The following is a 21,836-nucleotide window of genomic DNA, read 5'->3' as shown; positions in this document are numbered from 1 at the left end:
GGATAGGGTGGCTCTGGAAGGGAGCTGGGAGCATTACTTCAAGCTCCCGGGGCCACAGGTAAGCAGGGAGGCCCTGACGTGTCTTGGTGATGGCTCTGGAGGAAGACATTGGCTCTGTCTCCAGGACATGTCTCCCGCTTTTAAGAGCCAAAGATCTATAATGTTGTCATGAGTTTGTTCATGAGTTTGTTCTAGATTCTTCTGCATGGTAGCAGTGATTTATAACACGGAACCTGATGCTTTGGGCTTGTGAATAGCAGGTCAGTGTCTGCAGCCAGTGAGAGCCGCCCATGCTGGGTCTTCTCACATATGCATGGACACAGAGTGTTGGAAAGAAAATCAAAGAATGACAAGGCAATCATTATGGCCAGAAGTCCACCCCCATGACCATCACTTTCCTTCAGAAGGAAGAAGTGAGAATGCCTCGTCTACAGAGAGACAACATCCCCCTTTGAAGGTGCTAACGAAGGGTAAATGTGTGTGTCTGGAGACCAGAAATAGGCCTGAGTGGTTTAATTTGATTTTCACAGAAACATTTCAAGGGAGTTTAACTGGCTTTTACTTTAAAAGCCAGGAAATCCCATAAAATCAAAACAAATCTTTATGGTGTAGCAACAGTGTGAAAAATATATACCACCAACAAAACACAGTAGCATATGCTTCCAGTGTCTGGAGTCCCAGGTCCCCAAAGGGGGAAGTAACGCGAGACAAACCTGTTGATCGGTGATGGGCTTGTCCAGGAACGGCTTCACTCGTCCGTAGGTGGCCTTGATGACTTGACTTCTGAAATGCTCCAGCTACAGCACAAAGGGAAGGCGACACAGTGAGTGGGGCTGGTGGGAGTCTGCAAGCCCGGGTGCAGTGTTTCCAGCGCCGGGGGTCCAGGAGGGAGGATGGTCCTTGCACCGCTAACGGTCATTATGGGTCACAAAAATCTTCACTTCTCACTGGAAGGGGCAGTGCCGACAGAAGAGAACAGAGCAGCAGATTTTAATTACTTCTTAGGTCTGCCTGCCGAGCCCAGAGGACCCACGTGGGCAGCGTACACATGCCTCGTGCCCTTGGAAGAACCACTTGGTGCCAATTATCCAGTGGGAAGTCTGGGGCCGGGAGCGTTCTTCCCTAATTGTTAAGTTGGCTCCAGACTGTGAAATAAATATTGAAGCCGTCAGCCGAAATAAATGGTGTCATCAGCTCGGGTGCCTGGCGAGAGGACAACATGCTCCCTTCTGCCATTCTGGGCCTCCAACCGTCCATGTCCTGAACACCGTGTCTATTGTCTTCATCTCCCCAGAGCCTGGTACGGTGCCTGGCAGAGTGGGCGCTCAATACATATTCATCAGATGCTCGTATGCAGAGACATCTGTCCGAAAACCGGGTCCTCTACTTCGGTTCCACCGGCTTCTATCCAGTGCCTCCTGGGCGCTGGTGTTTTCAGATTACGGCTGATGAAACAGCACAGTTAAATTAAATCGGGGCACAGAGAAGTTCAAGTTTAAGGTGTCTGGTTCCCAGAGAAGTGAGAGACAAAGAAGCCCCCTTTCTCTGAGAATTTACTAACACAGCCTGGGTTTTTGGCTCACTGGCAAAATATGGTCATTGACTCTAAAACAGAAAATTACAAAAAAAAAATTACCCTGAAATTGCCCTGAAAATTACAAAAAAAATAAACACACAAAACAAAAATAACAACAACAACAACAAGTAAAAATGAGCCCTGAAGGGAACATAAATGCCACTGAACCAATTTAAAAGTCAGAAGGTCCTAATAGACAGGGTTTACTATATTCCGTGGGCCTCTGGGAACACAAGAGTGGACTGATGAATCTCCGAAGGACCCCCATGCAGTGCTGACCGGGGTGGGTGGTGTCTTGAGGCATTCCAGGCCACACTCTGGATCCACACACAAAGGATCGAACTAGCCCAGGAAGAGGTTATGTAGAGAGAGGGCCCTGTGGATATGGACCCCATGACCACCAGAGGCATCCAACAGCACTGCCTGGGGACAGGTCCTCTTGATTCATGGGCTCAGTCCTGGAGCCACTTGTCTGGGGAGGTGCAGAATCTCAGACAGGCAGCAGGGCCATGGATATACAGGGGCGGGATGGGAAGGTAGCAGAGGCAGGACTCATCCTCTATCTCCTGGGTCTAGACCTGGAGGAATCTCAGTGTCTCGTAGGGTCCTCCCAAACGACTTCTCCCTAGAGCCATAACCTGGACCTTGGTGCTTGGGCAAGTGATACAGATCATGCCTTCAGGTCAGGTTTGTATTGGGGGCTTCAGAGCACAGGAAAGGTGAGGATCTAGTGCAGGTACACAAAGGGAGGCCCAGATTGGCAGGCTCTCTGCCTTTGCACTGTGTTGGCACCCTGCAGAGATGACACTGGGGGTGACATCTGTTGAAGGGGCTTTAAGATCTGTCCAACAGTCAGCATCAATATTTAACTTGTGTGTGCCTCTCACGAAGTCAGGTCATGCTGCCCTGTGAAGGCTTGGAAGGGCTTTGGGAACTGGGTCTTGTGGGATAGAGGCCTCCTTTAAGGTTTTCTTGGAGGTTCACAAAACATTCTAAGAATCCAATGGGTGACATGGTAGACCCTCTTTCCCAGAAAAACAAAAGTATGCGTACACACACACACACACACACAATGTTCTTGGGTCCCCGCAGCTGTCCGAGGTTGCCAGAAGACAGCCCCTTGGGGAGAAGTCCAAGGTGGGCTTCCCTCGGAGGGCCCCATTCTGGAGGGTCAGTGCCCCCCATCTTGGCTTCCCACTTGCTCTCCCTTAGCCTTTGCTGAAGTCTTGTTTGCATGTTCTGGACCTTGCATCTGTGTCACACATAAGAGGAAGGGCCACTGGGCCACCTGGGGCCAGGATATTAGAGAAATGGCAACCCCAGATGGGCCTGTCCAAGCTTACTCACCACCCTTCCCAAGGACTTCCCCATCCAGAGAGCGTGCTGACATTCTGGGATCTTACTTTATCTCAAGGACACTGACTGGACACTGACTGTGACATCTGCTGGTCAACAGAGGAAGTGAGATCATGGTAAATATCAGGACAAAAAATGTGAGGAAGAAAGTACTAGAAACACCATGGGATCAAGAGGTTCAAACTTCTCCCAACAGGGAACCATGAAGCAGGTTAACTGGGGCGGGCATGGAGCTGGGAGGGGCTGCCTGGGTCTCAGACAGTGGAGAACTGCTTTGGTGGACAGCTTCCCAGAAGCCTGTTCGAGGTGTCCACTGGGATGCAGAAGCCACACACAGCTTCTCCCCTGGGATAAAAGGGAGAATTCAACCACGGCCACTGTCCTCATGTGTCCCCACCAGTGGCTTGGGTGCAGAAACCGCCCCCGAGAATGTGGGCCTCTGAAAGGGGCTCTGGAGCTGGCCTACCTGACCTACTGCCCTTTCCAAATTGACTTTAATGAGGTTCTCTCTGTTCCCCATTTCTTGTAGCTGGAGCAATTTCCTTCTGGAATCCTCCTGAAGCTTCTCTTCAACCTGAAATGACGATGAAAGCATATGCTTGCCGCTAATGTGATCATAATGCACTCCGGGGAACTTCCTCCAAGAGGGCTAATGGCCATGGGGGAGTCCCCAGGAGGCAGGGGGTGCTGCAGCCCAGGTGGCAGGGGTCACAGGCGAGTGTAGGGTGGAGGCAGGCTCACAGAAGCCACCCCCCAGGGTAGAGGGCCACACTCTGCATGCCCAAGCTCAGGGTCTGATCCCCTCTGGGTCCCTGGCAAGCTGTGTGACCGCCGAACAGTGTCCTCATCTGTCAAATAGGGACGATGATCCCAGGTGTGCCTCACAGGGTTATTGCGGGGACTCAAAATGTTTCACAGAGTAGTGCTAGGACTTCCTAAGGGCGCTACTGGTGCATCAGGCGCTGTAATCTGTAGAAGTGGACAGAAGGTCCACCAGGTGGCGTCATTCTAATGCTGCTAGGAACTGCCCCGCGCTGGGTACTTGATAGATGTCACTGTTACGCTTATTATCCTATTTGTCACTGCCACTTTTAGCACACTCACCAGTGGAAACAGGTCCAGGGGCTTGCTAAGCAGCATCTTTTAAGAATTGCAGATTGCAAAGAAGGCATTTATTGGTCGGGGGTTGGGTAGTGGAGAACCTGCCCCTTTATTCTCTGGTAATGTTCAAGGCCAAGTGAACCTGCAGGTGCTCGGAGCTGCCCTCTGCTGGCGATTATGCAAACCTGCAGCTGTGGCCTTTTCCGAACCACCACCTTTGGAAGCACCTGTTGACCTCAGGGCTCTGGCACTACCGGGAAATGAAGCAAACTCCCCCAAATGAACGTGAGGATTTTGTGCTGAAACAAATTCACAAGCTGTTTCTTAGGGGGCTGAGGGGAGGGGGAATCACAGAAGTAATACAAGACCCAGAAGAACCCCGTAGAGCTTTCTTCTGAGCAGTGTGGCACAGGGGCTGTAGCTAGGGTACCTTGGCAAAGCTATCTAACCTTAGCTTCTTCCATGTACGTCCTCCCCCCACACCCCACCCATCTAAACATGCTCTGACGTCTATTTCAGCAGACTTTCTCATACGCTGCAAAAGCCAAGTCCAGCCTGGATTCTGCCTTTAGCTACGCTCCCCATCTAATTAACAGCTCCCCCCCACCCCTGCCCCAGCCTTTGGGATCTTCTGCACTGCCACTGCACTCTGTTTCTCATGCCCAGCAATTCCCAAGCCCGTGGCTCTGACCCCTCTCATCTCCAGTCCTCATCTCTGTCCTTCTCCTGGTGAGCCCACCACCCCCACTGCCAGGCACTGGGGACCTCTGGCGGGTGCTAAGTGGCCTCCACCTTCTCGTTTGCTTCCTTCCACCATGTTCTTCATGGTGCTATGCCAGTTACCAGGCTGTGGAGTAGCTCGGTCTGCCAGAACTTTCTGCTGTGATAGCAGTGCTCCACGTCTGTGCTGAGTGGTAGCCGGATCTGGTTCTCAGGCCCTTGAAATGCGGCTGGTGTGACTGAGGAACTCAGTTTTGAATTTTACCTAATCTTGATTAACTTCAGTGTGAAGAGTCACATGTGGCTAGTGGCTATGCCCCAGTGACTGAAGCCAGACCAACACGGCCTCCGGTCTAGGCTTCGCCTCCTACTGACAGGGTGGCTGGCCATGGCTTGGTTTCCTAACTAGTGACTAGGGACTTGATTCCCTCATGTGCGAAATGGAGAGGATAAATGTTGGAGAGAGATGAAATATTTGGCACAACGCCTAGTGCACAGGAAATTATAGCTATTGTTTTCATCATCATCAACATTATTTTTATAGGTTTTTATTTATTTATTTGATCGAGAGAGCGAGAAAGAACACTGGTGGGTGGGGGGCAGAGGGAAAGGGAAAAGCAAACTCCCCACTGGACAAGGATACTCATGCGGGACTTAATCCGACTGTGGGATCATGACCTGAGCTGAATGCGGACGTTTAACCAACCGAGCCACCCAGGTGCCTTTTATCCTTATTACGGATCACAATGTAATCACACCAGTGCCCTGTTCAAAAGCTTTCAGCAACTTCCAGCTTGCCTGTGTGGTAGGTCCCCCAAGTGCCACACCAATGCAAAACACCCAGTCAAGGACTCAAGAAGCCCATGTGAATGTCAAACAATGTAAACAAAAATGAATCCACACCTAAATAATCATAATAAAGCCGCTAAAAATCAAGAGAAAAGAAAATCTTAAGAGTGACCGGGGAAAACAGATTACACAAAGGCACGAGAGTTAGGCTTCTAAATGACTTCGAAGTAGAAACAACAGGATCCGAGAGACAAGAGAATGATGGACCTAACGCTACCTGTAATACGCAGGGAGAGCGTCATCGCCAATGCAGAAGTCGATCCTCAGTCAAAATGTGTTTTAAGAATGAAGGTTAAATATTCATTTCCAAAGATGCATATGCAAAAATCTGAGAGAATTTGTTATCAGCACAGCCATGCTGGAGGAAAACACTTAAGGGTGTCCTTCAGACAGAGGAACAATGATCCCATATGGATGGTCAGAGATGCAGAAAAGAGTAGAAGGAAGGTCATGTGTGGACATGAATATTGACTATAGAGAAATTGTGATAAGGTCTTCCAGACTTAGTCTATGGGACACCTGGAGGTTCGTTCAGGTAAGCATCAGACTCTTGATCTTGGCTTGGGTCTTAGTCTCAAGAGTCGTGAGTTCAGGCCCTGCACTGGGTTCCATGCTGTGCACAGAACCTACTTAAGAACAAAACAAAACAAAATAAAGGGAATAGTTTAGAAAATGACAACAATGGCATACAAATCTGGAGGGGGTGAGCAAAGTTAGCGTTCCATAGCATTGCCTTACCAAGGAGAAGGGGATAATTATCAAGTAATGTCAGATCTTGATAAGTCAAGAATGCAGATTATAGCCATTAGATTGACTGTCAAAAACAGTTAAAGAATGAGAAACTCAATCACTACTGGATTTTGGTAAGTCAAGGCTGAATGCTATTGTCTTGCTATTACTAAAAGAGTAGTAAAAGAGGAAAGAATTTCCAAGCTAATGGAGAGAAAAATGGAATGACAGAAAAACACTAACTCAAAAGAGGGCAAGAAAGAAAAGAAAAAGGAGCATCACACAGATTGTACAGCTGGCACTGAGTAGGAAGGTAGATTTAAACCCCAGGAAACCAATGACCACGTTATATATAAATGGACTAAAAAACAAAGATTGTCGAAGTGGATTTTACAAAGATGATATGGTATTTAGAAGAGATGCATCTAAAACTTAAAACAAAGATTTACAGAAAAACAGGAAAAAGACATGCTATGAAAATTCTAACCAAAAGAAAAACCAGCATGGCTACCAATTTTATATATATATATATATATATATATATATATATATATATATATATTTAAAGATTTTATTTATTTGAGAGGGAGAGAAGCAGAAGGGGATGGAGAGGGACAAGCAGACTCTCCACTGAGCGCAGAGCTTGATATTGGGCTTAATTCTAGGACCCTGAGATCATGACCTGAGCCAAAACCAAGAGCTGGATGCCAACTGAGCCAACCAGATGCCCCACTGCCAGAATTATATTAATGGCAAAGTAGATTTTAAGGGGAAAACACTACTAGAGATGAAGAGGGATATTTTATGATGATCAAAGGGGGTTTTTCCCCCCAAAAGAAGTGTTAAATTCAAAATTTATAGGCACCTAGTAACACCACCTCAAAATATACAAAGCAAAAGTTGACAATACTAAAAGTAGCGATACATAAATGCACAGTATATTTTAAAAAAAATATACACCTCTTCAACGACTGATAGAACACATAGCCAAAAACATCAATAAGAGCATTTAAGTTTGAACAACATCACTGGCAAATCTGATTTTAATGGATCAATTCTCTTCTGGATAAATTTTACCAGTTAAGAGTTGAAGTCAGTTGAGACTAGTGGAGACATACAGGAGCACTGGAGCCAGACATACCTGAGTCATGTTCCGAACATGAACAGATACTTTATCTGCGAGCACTTGGCTAACATCCTTGACCTCTGCGAGCCTCAGTTTCTCAGCTGTCAAGCGGGTTTAACACCAGTATTGGCCACACGGAATCGTTGTGAGATTCATGGAGATGATGGGTGTAGAGAGCCTGGCCCAGAGCGGGCACTGGGCCACACTGTCCTTGTCTTACCTTGCTCTTTTCTCGCAGCGTCTTGGAGATCACATTCTGTTCGGTAGAACTCTTCTTCAGCTCCTCCCTGAGCTTCTTCATTTCTTTCTCCATGTCTTGGATTTGCTGAAAGAGTTTCAACAATAGGAAATCAACTTCCCTGATGGGAAGTAGGAGTTGCCTTCTGGGCTGAAAATTCTGAATCTCCGTAGCTCATTTCATTGGGTTCATTATGGCAGAAACCTAGTCTGGTATTAGCTTAATTGCTTCCCTTGGGGGAAAATTCTGCATCAGTGGGGCAAAGTAGGTATTTTTTGCAATGGATGTATGGGAAACTGGGTAAAGGGAAATGATTAGCTTCTTTTGAAAATCAGCATGGATCCTGGATTAAACAGTACAAGATATCTATCAACTCATTAGAAGCTCTTCTCCGGGGGTATATTTTTGAGATCAATCTAAATAAGGGCTCCTTGGACGAAACAACGGATGCGGTTTGGAAGGACAGAACCACGAAATTTTTCTTTTCTCCCATTTCGAGGCAGAGAACGGCAATGCCCCTGGCACAGAGAATGGGCGTCTCCTCCTCGTATCTAAGGTTCCCTACTTCCCAGCGAATGGGAACTCACACCACAGCTGCTGTGCAAGAGGATTCGGTGGGCCCAGGGAATGAACATTTTCATTTTAGTGCTCGTAGTTTGTTACTTATTTCCAAAGTCACCCTCTAAGGCAAACGACACCTTTTCTTCTTTTCTTTTTTTTTTTTTTTGCACATTTTAATTATTTTTTTAAATAAACATATCATGTATTTTTATCCCCAGGGGTACAGGTCTGTAAATCGCCAGACACCTTTTCTTTTTGTTTTGTTTTTAGGAATTGCTGTAACATTGGTATATTTCCACAAAAATATTTCTGGAAGGACTCTGTGTGTTGTTAACTGTGCCCATGCCTTTGATAAACTCTGACAGTGGGAGATGATGCTTTGGGCACCCCGGTTTCCAGGGTGCGTCCCCCCCCCCAACCCGCCCAGCCCCAGCGGGAAGGCACCCACTGCCCAGAGAATGCTGGGAGAGCGTGTGTTTTTTTTTTATGGTATTTTCAGCCATCTCTTCCTTGAGGCTAGAGGCAGCATTTCAGAGAACTAGGCAGCTAGGTTAACACTAAATCATTAAGCCTCACAGCTTGTGCTACCTAATGGGCCAAGGAATCCCTTCTCCGACCCACCCCCAAGAACCCCCGAAGGTCGAAGTCTAGCCGTTCTGGGGATACCTGGCAGTGAGGAGGCTCAACTCACGATTTTGCAGAGTTTTAATTCTTTCCCTTGGGCTTCTTGGCACTCCTTGTGCGCATCTTCCTTCCGTAACTCTTCTCTCAGCGCGGAGCACTGTGGAGCGAACGGACAGCAAGACCACGCGGGGTTGTCCGTGGGTCCCTAGTCCCCGTATTTGCCCCGAGAGCGTTTCCTGTTGCTTCAGCCAGTCACTCCCCCAAATTCTCAGAAGCGAAGCTGCTTCCGTCCAAGGGACGCTCGGGACCCTGCAGCAGCTCCTAGTCACCCTTCTCACGAGTTCTGGGGGTAACGTGTGTAAATTCTTCCTCAAGGGGGGCCTGGGTGGCTCAGTGGGTCAAGCCCCTGCCTCGGGCTCAGGTCATGATCTCAGGGTCCGGGATCGAGCCCCACGTGGCGCTCCCTGTTCGGCGGGGAGCCTGCTTCGGAGCCCTCGCCTCCCAGTTCCTGCTCTCTCTCTCTAACTCTCCCCCCCCCCCAAAATAAATGAATAAAAACTTTACAAATATATATTAATGTGGATTTCTAGGGTAGCATTTTCTTTCTTTTCCCTCCAGTTTTGCTTCTCAGTATCACCTACTTCTTTTTCCCTAAAATTCACACGCATGAGGGCTGCCCAGGGCCGCCAGCTTGGGGGCAGGAGCCTCTGTGCTAAGGGCAGGCACAGGCTGGCAGAGGGCAAATACCTCATCCTGAGGTCAGTGAGGAAGGGGAAACGCGGGAAAAAAAGAATCCGAATGTACTTCAGGAAGCAGAACAGTCCAAACATGGACCCTCTGCTGCATCTCTTCCCCTCAGCACCAGCTCTGCAACCCGCCCTCTCTCCAACACGCATGCGCACGCACGCGCGCGCACGCACGGTGAGACGCACGCGCGCACAGACACACGCACGCATGCGCCTCACAGAGAGCCGTGGTCCTGGGGAGCTAGGGGGTCAGTCCGCTGGGTACGGTCCGGGCTCCGCCAGGCGGCTGAGCAGGTGCAGAGGCCGAAGAGCCCAACTGAAGTCAGCCTCTCACTTCCCCGAAAATGGTTTTGTTATCCCCATTTCACAGATGTGGAAGCAGAGGCCCAATATGCTACGAGAAAGGAAAGCTCTGGGATTGGCTCCTGGTCCCTCCGACCCCAAAGCTCGCTCTCTGCATCTTCTCGGTCCCACACTGAGTGTCGGACTAAGCACCTGATGTTACTTCCTGTGCCTTTTCTTTGGAACTGCGAGTTCTAGTCCCCCCACATCCCTGCAGACAGAGCTACCGGACCAGGCAGCCGCCGGAATCTCTGAGCTGCCTCCCCGAGATGACAGCTGCTGGGTTTTACCTCGACTCACGGAAACACACAGAGCACACGCATCCTGAGAAGTCTTCATCTACAGGCTCAGGGTTCCAAAGTCAGGACTGAAACAGCATTTGCAGAGTCAAAATTACACTTTAAAAGTTCTTTATCTTGCAGAGAACCTGGCCCCTTGCCTTTAGTCTCTCCAGGAGGGCCTTTGGTGTTTGGGGCCGCCCAGCAGCTGTCCTCCCTGTGCCTTCCCTATGCCCTTGGGCACCGGCATGGTCTTGCAGCGATGGGAGAAATGGGAGTGACATTGAAAGCGGGGGTCCGGGGTACGTGAGATAAGTCATGGGACTCTGATCTGCTTTTCTGGGACAGCTACAAGGATGGTGAGGGCACCCCAACACTCACCCTGGAGCTGAGGGCTTCAAGCTGGTGATCCTTTTCTTTGTTCTCGCTTTTTAGTTGGTTCACCTCCTGTTTGAGTCGTTCGATTTCCTCATCCTTTGTTAACAATTCTTTCTGCAATGATGATACCATCCCTGTAAAAAAATAAAATAAAAAATAAAGACTCGCAGAGGTCAAAGGCGCAGGAAGGATGACTGTTGCCACAGCTCTCAGCCAACTTGAGGCCGAGTCCCTTCTGAACCCAGGCTGTCCCTGGTCCTTGCTTGCAACTGAGGAGCTTGTGTCCAGGCTCCCAGAGCTGGGCCAGGGATGACACTGAAATTTGTGGAACAGCGGTTAAGACCTCAGTGAGAACAAGTAGTCAGCGAGTGTTGCCAGGAAAAGAAAGGCCTGTGGGTTTGGGCTTGGCAGGAGTGTCCACACCATGGACCTGGAGAACAAAGGCTCAGTGCAGGGAAGGACGCGGAGCGAAGGGACAGCAAGACCACGCGGAATTTTTCACCAGAGGCCATAAAAAGTCTTGTGGCAGAAGGAGGGTGTGAGAAGGGTGGCTGGATTCACACTCAGACCTGAGTTTAGAACACATTTCAACCACTTAGTAGCACGGTATTCTTGGACAAGTTATTTCCCCTGTAAGTATCTTTCACTGTATCTCCCCCATGGAGTTGTTACAAGGGTTGAAGACCTATAAAGAACATAGGAGAGTGGCTGACCCATAGCGTTTGCTATAGGTATCTATTATTTTTTATGGTAGCTGGCTTCTAAAATGGACCCAGTGATCTCAGCCTCCTGGAATTCCTGCTCTGGCACAGCCCCCTCCCACCATGAGTAGGGCTGACGTGTGGAACCAGTGTGAGATTGTGGAAAAGATGGACTGTGACTTCCTAGATGGGTCATAAAAGACACTGTGGCTTTCTCTTTGCTCTCTGTTGGATCACTCACTCGGGGGAAGCCAACTACCATATTGTGAGGATGCTCAAGCCGTCAGGGGAGAGGCCCACATTCTGGGGAATGGAGATGTCCAGCCAACAGCCACGTGGACCAGCCATTCTGGAAGCAGATCCTCCAGCTCCTGTTGGGGCTTTAGATGAGGTGACAGTCACCCCCGCCAATGTGTTGACTGCCCCACATGGGAGACCTTGCAAACCAAGTCACCCCACATTCCTGAGTTCCGGAAGCTGAATGAGATGATAAATAGTGGTTGTTGTTTTACCCGCTAACTTTGGGGATAACCGGTTATGCAGCAGGAGATAAGTAATACATTACTGGACTTTTATGAGTAAGGACATGTGGGAAGAAGAGTGCAGAAATGCTGTGGGACTGGATGAGCTCACGTGTTTCTCTTCTTGGAAGAACGTTATGCCCAATTTTATTGGTAGCTGCCAATCAGAAAAGGTGAAATAAAGGACAAGTGATCCAGAATTTCATTTGAACAGTGAGCTCTGTCATAGGACATGGTGAGGTTACTTTGAAACAGGTTGATCCCGTTGGGGCTTGCCTTCTGGCTTTGTGAGGTGGGACCGGAACAACCTTTAGTCTAGAGGTGATGGGGCCTCATGACTAAGCCAACATCTTTTTGACTCTCTACCAGATACCCTGTGTATTATGAGGCCTCTCCCTTCTGGAGGCTGGGAAAATGAACCATTCCTAGCCTGTGTGAGCTTCGAGATGGTTCCCTCTGCTCCTGCTGGGTTTTCTTTCCCTGCCCACATATGTGTGCTGCTCGATACTCAGCTAACACTGGTGGGGGACCCTCTAAAGATCACTGGGGCTCTCTCTGTGTGGCTTCTCCTCTCTGGCACGCTGCCCAGCGCCCTGTAGCTGTGTTAGCTTCTCCAATGCTATCCCCTCAACATGGGGGGCCCTCTGGGCTCTGCCTGGGGTCTCCTTCCTGGACTGTGGTCTGGAACCCCTCTGTGGGCACTAAGCTGGGACAATCATAGGGTTCCTGGTTTGTTTCCTTTCTCCTGGATCATGGTCACATGAAAATAATTACTGCAGATTAATTTTTTCTTTTTTTTGGTTGCTTCAGGCAGAAGAGCCTGAAACCAAGTCTCTGTCATTCCATCTGCCCTGTATGTCTTTCCTGCCTCTCTCATTGCAGAAGCAGATGTTGTGATGGCCTCTGTGAGCCTGGTCCCTGGGTGGCTACAATGAGCAAAGCCCCGGCTAAGCCAAGATGGACACCAAGGTGGAGGCAAGACACGAGCCCGCCTGTTACAAGCCACTGAGCCTCAGGGCCCATTATTGCAGTGAAACCCAGCCCTGTGCTTCTGGAACTTGAATGTGCGTGTAACACCCCGGGGATCTCACCAATGTGCAGATGCCCCTTCAGGAGGTCCGGGCTGGGGCCTGAAACTCTGTGGTTCTCCCCAGGACCCAGCGCAGGAAGGGCTCAGGAAATATCTTGAGGACAGGGAAGAGCATGAGCAGGCCTGGCAGGTGATGGCGGTAGGGGCGGGAAGTTGCAGAGTGAGGCGGAGGAAAAGCCTGGAGGTGAACCTGCCAGGGGTCGGGCAGTCCCGGTACAGGACGTCGAATTCATGAAGTGATGGATGGCCACTCACCTGTGCCTCAGCATTACGGTCACTCGGCCTTTGCAGCTCTGGATGCGTTTCCTGCTGTGTAGCAGGTGCTCTGAGAGCACTGTGCCCCATCCAGACTCATGGCCTGCTCCCCCTCGCCTGCCTCCCTCCCTCCCTTCTTTCTCTGTTAATGGCCCTATCCTTCTCAGGCATGTGATTTCTCTCTAAAAACCCCAGGGGCTCCCCATCCCCCTTAGAATAAAACCCAGACTCCTCCCTGTGACTTGCCTCCCTCTCTGACCCTACCCTCCCCCCCAGTCCCATGTTTTCCCCACTCCAGCCACACTCACCATAGCTCCTCCCATGCCACCAGCTGGCCCCAGCCTCAGGCCCTTTGCACTCGTGATCCCTGTGCCTGGAACACTTTTCCTTCTGGCTTCCTGACTGTTCTTCCCTTTCACCTTTTCAAAGACCTGTCCTTGTCCGCCGACTAAGCTCTTCTGCCTTCAATTTCACCCCTGAAGCACTTCGCTCCCACACTGGCCAGTTTTCTCTGAAACAGGCATATTTACCTGTTTACTTTTTTGGTGTCTCTCCCCAACTTGCAAATATGAGCCCTAGGAGCACAGGAACATTGTGCTCAGGGTTGTCTCTCCCTGGCACCTAGAACAGGGCCTTATACTGAGTAGGTGCTCAATTAACACGTGGAATGAATGAAAGCATCCAGGGTAAGAAACGGCTGGCCTCTGGACAGTGTGTTGTGTCCCACCCCAAGGTCTATAGTGTGCAGCCCCCTCTGCTGGCCAGTTAGGAAATGTTCTCACCCGGGGCCCAAGGGCACCAGGTGCCCTAATGCGGTGACCCCGCTCTGTTCACATTCCAGCTTGTACTGAAGGCAAGCTGGCTTCTGGAACTGCCTGAGCCACAGGGTGCCCTGTGCTCTCCCTGGTGAGCCCGACGCTTGCTAGACATAACTAAGTCATAACCTTCCCTCAAATAGTTAAAAAGGCCCTGCCCTAGGAACTGGATGGCAAAAATCCTCTCTTGAGGGCCGCCTCCAACTCATAGACACAGGCCACTCAGAAGACCTCTCAGACTGCACCCCAGATCAGTGAGCAGCAGTGCGGTGGTTGATTGGTGATGTCTGCTGTGGACAGGGAAGGAGAAGGATGGGGCAGCTCTCAGGCCCACATCAGAGAGCGCTCACCTGAGGTGATGGCTTTGTCCCTCCTCAAGTTCTCACCCTCGTTCTTCAGGGATGTGATTTCTGAGTTCCTCTCAGACAGCGTCTGGCACAGCACCTGGCTGTAGCCTTTCTGCAGGGCACTGATCTGTGGGAGGAGGCAACACACAATCAGAGGGGGCCAGCCCAGGTGTACGGGATACGCAGGTACTTCTCCCCGGTTGGACAACAGATTTGGATTGATCTTTGGTGGGGAGCTGGGGACACCGAGCTTTTTAGTTTTAACTGGTAGAAGGTACGGGAGAGGGGCTGTTCTTCAGCGACCACCATGTCATATGGGATGAAAACGATCCCTAATGTGCCTTCCTACCACCTTTGGACTCTCGGCCAGAAAGAGACAAGCTGCTGGTCCCATCCAGCACCGACCAGATGCAGAGCAAAGCTCACGAGAAGGAAGCAGGTTGTAAAATTAACTTCCTTGAATGAGAACCATGGTAGCTTGTACCCCACAGAACACTCCAGAGCTCACTAAGCCCTTTTCCAGATGCTACTACTCCCATTGCTCCTCACAGCATCACAGGAGGCTGAGGGGCCCCCACCAATGCTCCCATTCTGCAGGAGAGCAAACTGAGTCTCACAACGGTGAGGATCCCACGGCTGGCGCAGGTGGAGTTAGGATTCAGCTGGTCTGCAGGCGCCGGGTTCCAACCTTGCCGGGTGGCTCTAGGCACCGGAGTGCGGGCTGCAGGCTGTAAAGCACAGCATGGACTTGGGAGCCTGACTCTGGGTGTCTGTTGCTGCTCTTACAATGGATGATGAACACAGGGAGGACACCAGATTGTGTCTCGGTCTTTCATTAGGTGGGGTGATGGCAGTCCCAATCAGAGAGGATTGTGAAAAGTATTTTAATAAGTTAGCTTATGTACAAGAGCTCGGATCGTGCCTGGCACACGGCAGACAGGTGGTAGCTGTGACTGTCCTCTGACCTCACTACCCAGGTGTGAGCTGCAGCTCCTCGAGTCAAACCTGCAGCTCCCTGTCAACCCTCTTATCCTGCTGGGGGGAGGGGGGTAGCCTGTGAGGGCACAGAGACATTTGCCAGCAGATGGCGCTCACGGTCCTTGTTTTCGGCTTCAGTCCCTGAAAACCTTGTCATTCTCACTCTGGGAGAATGAACAGACTGAACAAGGGTTCACAAGTTCCTGGCTCGTTTCAAGCACCATCATTGTTCAGATTCTATGACAGCTGGGTGGGGTAGGTACACGTGCTTTTCCCCTGGGGTATCTGAGATATTGGGAAGAGGACACCTGCTGGAAGGTGGTGGGGCACGTGTGACTCTGATCCCCACCCTCCCCAAGGCTATACTTTTGCATGTTTGTGCTTTTGAAACTTGGAGTGAAAATGTTTCTTTCACCTCTTACTGTTCTCTGTGGGGGACATGCAGCTTTCCCATAAGAGGTACTTGGGATAATTTTTAAGAGTGTTTCTAGCTCTTCTCAGCTTCGTGCTTTTAATTGCAACGATACCAGAGGCACAGCGCAAAGAGAAGAGCTTCTAGAAGGGCTTGTGTGGAGGATTTTTATTTGATGAAGTTCCCTACAAGTGAGCCAGCAACTGCCTTGGGGGTTGGGTTTGGAAGACGGGGATTCCTTCTCCCCCTCTCCAGCTGACTGCCCAGAGCTCTTTCTGGCTGGGGCTGGTGTGGGGGGTGAGAGTCACTGAGGCAATGGAGCTGGGTAGACACAGCAGGCAGAGTGAAAGCATAGGGTCTGCGAGGACGAGGACGCACACCTGCGTTCAACCTGCCCCGCCCCCTCTAACTTGCTGCGCAAACTGTGCAAGTTCCTGGGAGGCTCTGAGCCTGCCTCGGTCTCCTCGTCTGGAGAACAGTACGTGTCAGAGGGCCGTGGGGTTTAAGTGAGCCAATGCATCTACCAAACTTGCACCAAAGCTTGCTCCTTGTAGGTGCTTAACAAAAGTGAACGTGGTTCCCCTGGGCTGGGAGCCTACCACGTCCCTGATTCCTGGGATGTGTGCTCAGACCATGGGGCACTGCTCTGACCTCCCCTTTTCTATCTGGGTGACTCCCCTTGGTGCTTCCCTGGCTCTCCCCCACAGCTGTCGCCCTGGGTCCCGACTCCAAGGTCTCCGAGTCTACCTACCTGGTTTTTCAAGCTCTGGATCTCTCTGTGTTTGGCATTGATGTCCTCATCCAGATCCTGCAACCGACTCTGCTTGGACGAGGTGGACTCCGACAGCCTCTGGCTCAGGCTGGCCACTTCATTCTGCAGCTTCACTATCACCGCGTCTTTGTATTTGGATTCAAGTTCAAAATCTGAGAGGCGGCTGATTTCTTTCCCCAGCAGCAGAATGATTTCATCCTGGGTGGCGGCCAGATGGGGTGTTTACTAGGTGTGGGTCTGCCGCAAGGGTGAGCCCATTTTAAAAAATGCAGGGAAAACGCGGTGCGATTCTTTTGGGAGGGTGAGGGAAGGTGGGGAGGGGAAAAAAAGCAGACTTTCAAGGTTATCTCCATCACTTGGAAAACCTCGCAGAGACAACAGTTTGGGGAAAATGATACACTTGTATACAGACTCCTGTAATAGGTGTTTATACCTCACAGGGACTGAAAATTTCCTTTCCTGTAAAATTACACTTTCATGTTGAGAACAACCGCCCCACCTGGGAACTTTTGTTGCTAGGGAATTTATTTATAATATTTTTGTTTATAATATTCAGCCTAGCGCAGTGGGGACCCAGGAAAGGTTGCGAGGAAAGCGATATTCTATTTGACCACATCCTGTGTATAATGAAGACTATTTTTTAACTTAAAAATTTAATAAATTCTGAAATATTTCTTTCCCCTTTCCTCCCTTACGGTACTTCCTGCCTCTTTGCGTTATTGACATAAAAATTTACTCCACGTAACTGAGTTTGTAGAGTAAATAAGCAGGAGTAGGGATTTATTCGTGTGGGCTTATGTGAACTTTTAGTTGAGGAAAACAAAATTGCTGACCGACTTTACCCACAGGTATAATTTTTTTTTAAGATTTTATTTATTTATTTGACAGAGAGACATCACAAGTAAGCAGAGAGGCAGGCAGAGAGAGAGGGGGAAGCAGGCTCCCCGCTGAGCAGAGAGCCCGATGCGAGAGCCCGATGCGGGGCTCAATCCCATGACCCTGAGATCATGACCTGAGCTGAAGGCAGAGGCTTAACCCACTGAGCCACCCAGGCACCCCTACCCACAGGTATAATTAACCCAGTTTTCCAACTCCCCCCCAAAAAGAGCTCTGCTGCCAAAGAATTTGTTAGGCTTCTCCCCAAAAAGAAAAAAAAATTCCTCTAACTTCTTAACAGAAATCATCAATAAAATGTCAAAAAAACCCGAAACACAAGTCCCCAGGTGTATCTGCAAATATAGCTACAGAATTTCTGCTTTTAAAGTAGTCCCTGCTCTTCCAACAATTTCCCACTGGTTGGAAGGAGGTAAATGAGTAATTTGTAGGCCAGCTCATTTCCTGGGAGCTTTACCCAATCAGCTCCACGACCTTCTAGCTCCCCAGCCCAAGGAAGAACTGGGTTTCTGCTGTGAGGAAGCTTCTTTGGCATTGCCAGTTGCTGCCAAGGATCTTTCTTTGAATCCCTGCAAATGCTTGTGGCAAAATTTCAGGGCAGAGCATCAGACAGATCCCATACTGGGCAGCCGTGCCTGTTTCACCCAATTAATTCATGCAATAAATGTTTATTGAGCAGCTACTATGTGCCAGGCCCTGTGCTGGGTTCTGCAGTATAAAGAAGCCTGTAAGGTGGGCTGTGCAGATACAGTTGCTGCCTTTCTGTGAGGCCCCCAAGCTCTTCCTTGAGAGAGGGGTCCCCCTTCCATGTAGTCTTGGTAGGACTGTCAATCATGTGTCCTGCCCTTTCCTGTCCCCACCCTCCTGCCCCTTGTGCGTGACCCAAGCTGGTCAAGCAGGGTTTTCTCAGAGATTTCACGCATCCATTACAGAGGGAGAGGATCGTGCCTCCTTTTGGAACACAAACTTTAAATTTATGGGCTTATGTGTCTGAGTTTTTCTTTTCCAGCATAGGAAGCCTGTGTGCTGTGAGAGCCAAACACAGAGGGAAATAGCAGAAGAGATCAGTAGTAGGGACTGTTTTGATCTCGCTTAAGGTCCTGTATTTAGCCATCCCTGAAGCTAGTAGGCTTTTACATTTTAAAGAAGATGAGTCAATAAATGCCTTTTTTTTTTTTCTTAAGCCAATTTGTTTATTGGTACCTGCATTTGAAACAGTCCTGGAAAGTCAGGGCATAAATGGCTTATAAATAGGAAAAAAAATTATAAATGCGGTTGCGTTCTGTTTCCAGTTTAAAACTGGGGAGGACTAAAAAATGACCACAAATGCTTTGCAGCTTCTGCGCTTAAGAGGTAGAATCGACTTCCCCATTCCCTAGGTCTGGGCCGGCCCTGTGTCTTGCTTTTGACCAATAAAATGTGGCAGAAGTGATGGGCAGCAATCTCCAGGCAAGTTCTTTAAGGCCATATGGCATCTGTTCTGGGCCTCTGGGAAGCCTGGGGCCACCACGCTGTGAAGCAGTCCCAGATGATAGACCATGTGCAGAAAGAGGCCCATCACTCCAGCCATGCTGGCTCAGGTTCCGGACGTGGGAATGAGGCCATCGGAGTGGCTGGGCCATGCCACAGGCTGACTACAGTTGCATGAACGAGGTCAGGGGACACTAGCAAAAGAACATTCCAGGTCACCTTGTAGATTCTGGGAACTAACAAATTCCTGTTTTTTGGTTTTTGGGTTTTTTTTTGGAGTAGGCTTCACACCCCATGTGGGGCCTGAACTCATGACCCTGAGAACAAAAGTCATGTTCTACTGATTGAGCCCACCACGTGCCCAATAAATTGCCACTTTAAGCCAATAAGTTTTGGGGTAGCTTGTACACAGCAGGAGAGAACTGGTAACAGCGTCCCACGAACCTGGCTTCTTGCCTCACTGCAACACTTCTCCAAGGTCTGGTCCTGGGACACCTGCCACGTGAGGTTGCAGATTCCCATGCCTAGCCTGGACTGCAAGCGGTTCTGCTCTTCACAGACTCGGAGAACTGCTGCAGGCTCAGGCTCTGGCCTTTAAGGAAAGTAAGATATCGCGGGACTGCTTCTTTTAGGATAATTTTAGTTTGTGTTGATGCAGGGAGAAATCAGCCTGGACCCTTCCCGGCAGGGCTTGAATTCACTTGCTCTGGCTCCCATTCCCGTTTCATTCTAAACCTCTCCCATCCTTCAACAAGCCTCTGTCTTCGCTCTGTCCTCGGCCTCATTGCTCACTTCTTCCTGCCAGGGAACATGTTTTCCCCGACACTGTCCCACCACTCATGGCTGACCAATTGGTTCCTGTGTGGGAGTCAGGAGCACCAGCTGCAAGTTAAACAGGCTCAGTTTTGAATCCCAGCTTTGTCCCTCACGCTGTGCAACCTTGGGCCACTTGCTGAACCTCTCTGAGCTTTGGCTCTCTCCTTTGTAAAGTGAGGGTGATAACATTTATTTTGAATATGGTGAAGATTCCTGAGCTAATTGAATGTCAAGGGCCCAGGACACGGTCTAGCACACAGTAGGTGCCAATACTTTGCACTCGTAGATGTTGTTATTTGGGATAAAATGAGCAGTTACCAAACCTTTGGTTGAATGCCCCGGGAGAAAAAGATGGTTTCTTAGAAGTAGTCCAAAAAAAAAGGCACTTCTAGACCATAGAGAACAAGAGGTAATCCCTTTGCAGTCTCTCTTGCTGCTGTAGCTCTGTCCTCACCTTATCCTGCTGGGCTGTGTCCTGGTCCACATAAATATCCCTGGAAGGTCCTGCCCTGGGAATTCCATCGACCACTGACGGTTCCGACAGTTCCACAGCATTGGTCCACACTAATGCAAAAGATCAAGAGAGAGCACACAGGACATTGTGAGTGTCCCTAAGGTCTAGAAGGATCTTTCTAGACTATCTTCATAATTCTTTTCCTGCTGTCATTAAAAATGGCAAAGCAGTCTATGATTATTGTAAAGTGATGGAAAAGACATTATAGAAGTATCAAAAAGGGAAAGAACTGCCTCCTCCCGCTTCTCCAGGGCTAGCTGTGCTGATTCTCTTTGGTGAGTCCCTTACTAGGCTTTTTGCTATTCCATGTAAGAGCTGGTGACCTTGGGCAAGTCATTTACTCTCTAAGCCTTAGTTATATAACTTACATGTTACAGTCTCTGTTACAAAGGGCACTTGGAGGATTAAATGAAGTAGTGGTGTAGAGCAGGGGTTGGCAAACTATGGCACTAGGGACAAATCTGGCCCCCCAGCTGTTTTTGTAAATAAAGTTTTATTGAAACACAGTCATTCATTTACATATTGTCTATGTCTGCTTTCCAGATAAAAAGGCAAGGTTGAGTAGCTGTGACGGAGACCATATAGCTCACAGAACCTAAAATATTTACCGAAAAAGCTTCTCTTTACAGAAGCCTCCTGCTCCTGAGCACTATATTAACATTAAACACTAAATGTTAGCGATTTTTACTGCAATTATATCTTTAAAAAAACAAAACAAAAAAAAAAGGATTTCTATTGCAGAGATTTTTCCCCTGCTTTTTCACTTGACAATATATCAAAAAATCTTCCCATGTCAGTATTTGTAGCTATGCTATGTTTTTTTTTTAATAACTAGAAGTTTATACTTTTAATCCCCTTCATTATTTATACTGTGTTCTTTTTTAAAAGATTTTAAAAAAAATTTTTAAAGCTTTTATTTGAGAGAGAGAGCATGGAAGAGTGAGCATGAACTTGGAGAGGGGGGTAGGCAGAGGGGAGGCAGACACCCCACTCAGCAGAGTCGGGGCTCCATCCCAGAACCCCAGGATCATGAACTGAGCCAAAGGCAGATGCTTAGTCGACTGAACCACCCTGGTGCCCCAAGATTTTATTTTTAAGTAATCTCTGCACCCAGTGTGGGGCTCAAACCCATGACCCTGAGATAAGAGTTGCATGCTCCACTGACTGAGCCAGCCAGGTGCCCCTATGTTGCATTTATTTTTAATGGTAGTGTTGCAGTCCATCATGCAAATGTGCCAAACACATTTAACTTGGACCCACTTGATAGACATTTAGGATTTTCTGATTTTTTTTTTTTGCTTATTTCCCCTCAATATCACAAGGGTTGTTCATGACTTTCGGGAGTCCCGGTGTTGTTCTGTTTGGAGGCCCCCCTCTGTATCACATAAAACACACCACGATTTACTCACATTAACACTGAATATATATATATATATATATATATGTATATATTTATATAATTTTATAAATATATATATAATTTTTTGTTGGAGTACGAACTTGAAAAGATTTCTCTATTTCTGTTTTTGAGATCATTTGGCTCTAAGAGGCATGTTTTAAATTTCCAGCTGACTGATTTCTGGGCAATCACTGCACATTCTTGTCTTCTTGTGAAGTGAGAAATTGA

At 48.8% G+C, this 21,836-nt stretch overlaps 1 protein-coding gene across 1 annotated transcript in view; it reads right to left on the bottom strand.

The window, feature by feature from the left end:
- The window catches only part of FHAD1 (forkhead associated phosphopeptide binding domain 1), a 127,122-nt gene that overhangs the window by 56,551 nt on the left and 48,735 nt on the right, over positions 1–21,836 (bottom strand). The window contains exons 5-11 of the mRNA XM_044236741.1: positions 20,150–20,259; positions 16,495–16,713; positions 14,357–14,480; positions 10,628–10,758; positions 8,948–9,037; positions 7,678–7,782; positions 714–797 (exon numbers count right to left, since the gene is read on the bottom strand). Of these exons, the coding sequence (XP_044092676.1) occupies positions 714–797; positions 7,678–7,782; positions 8,948–9,037; positions 10,628–10,758; positions 14,357–14,480; positions 16,495–16,713; positions 20,150–20,259 (863 nt within the window). The remainder of the gene's footprint in view (positions 1–713; positions 798–7,677; positions 7,783–8,947; positions 9,038–10,627; positions 10,759–14,356; positions 14,481–16,494; positions 16,714–20,149; positions 20,260–21,836) is intronic.

The sequence above is a fragment of the Neovison vison genome, chromosome 2 (genome assembly GCF_020171115.1).
Source record: "Neovison vison isolate M4711 chromosome 2, ASM_NN_V1, whole genome shotgun sequence".
Lineage (NCBI taxonomy): Eukaryota > Metazoa > Chordata > Mammalia > Carnivora > Mustelidae > Neogale > Neogale vison.
Note: the sequence above shows the minus strand (reverse complement) of the source record. Positions and strands in the feature narration are given on the sequence as shown.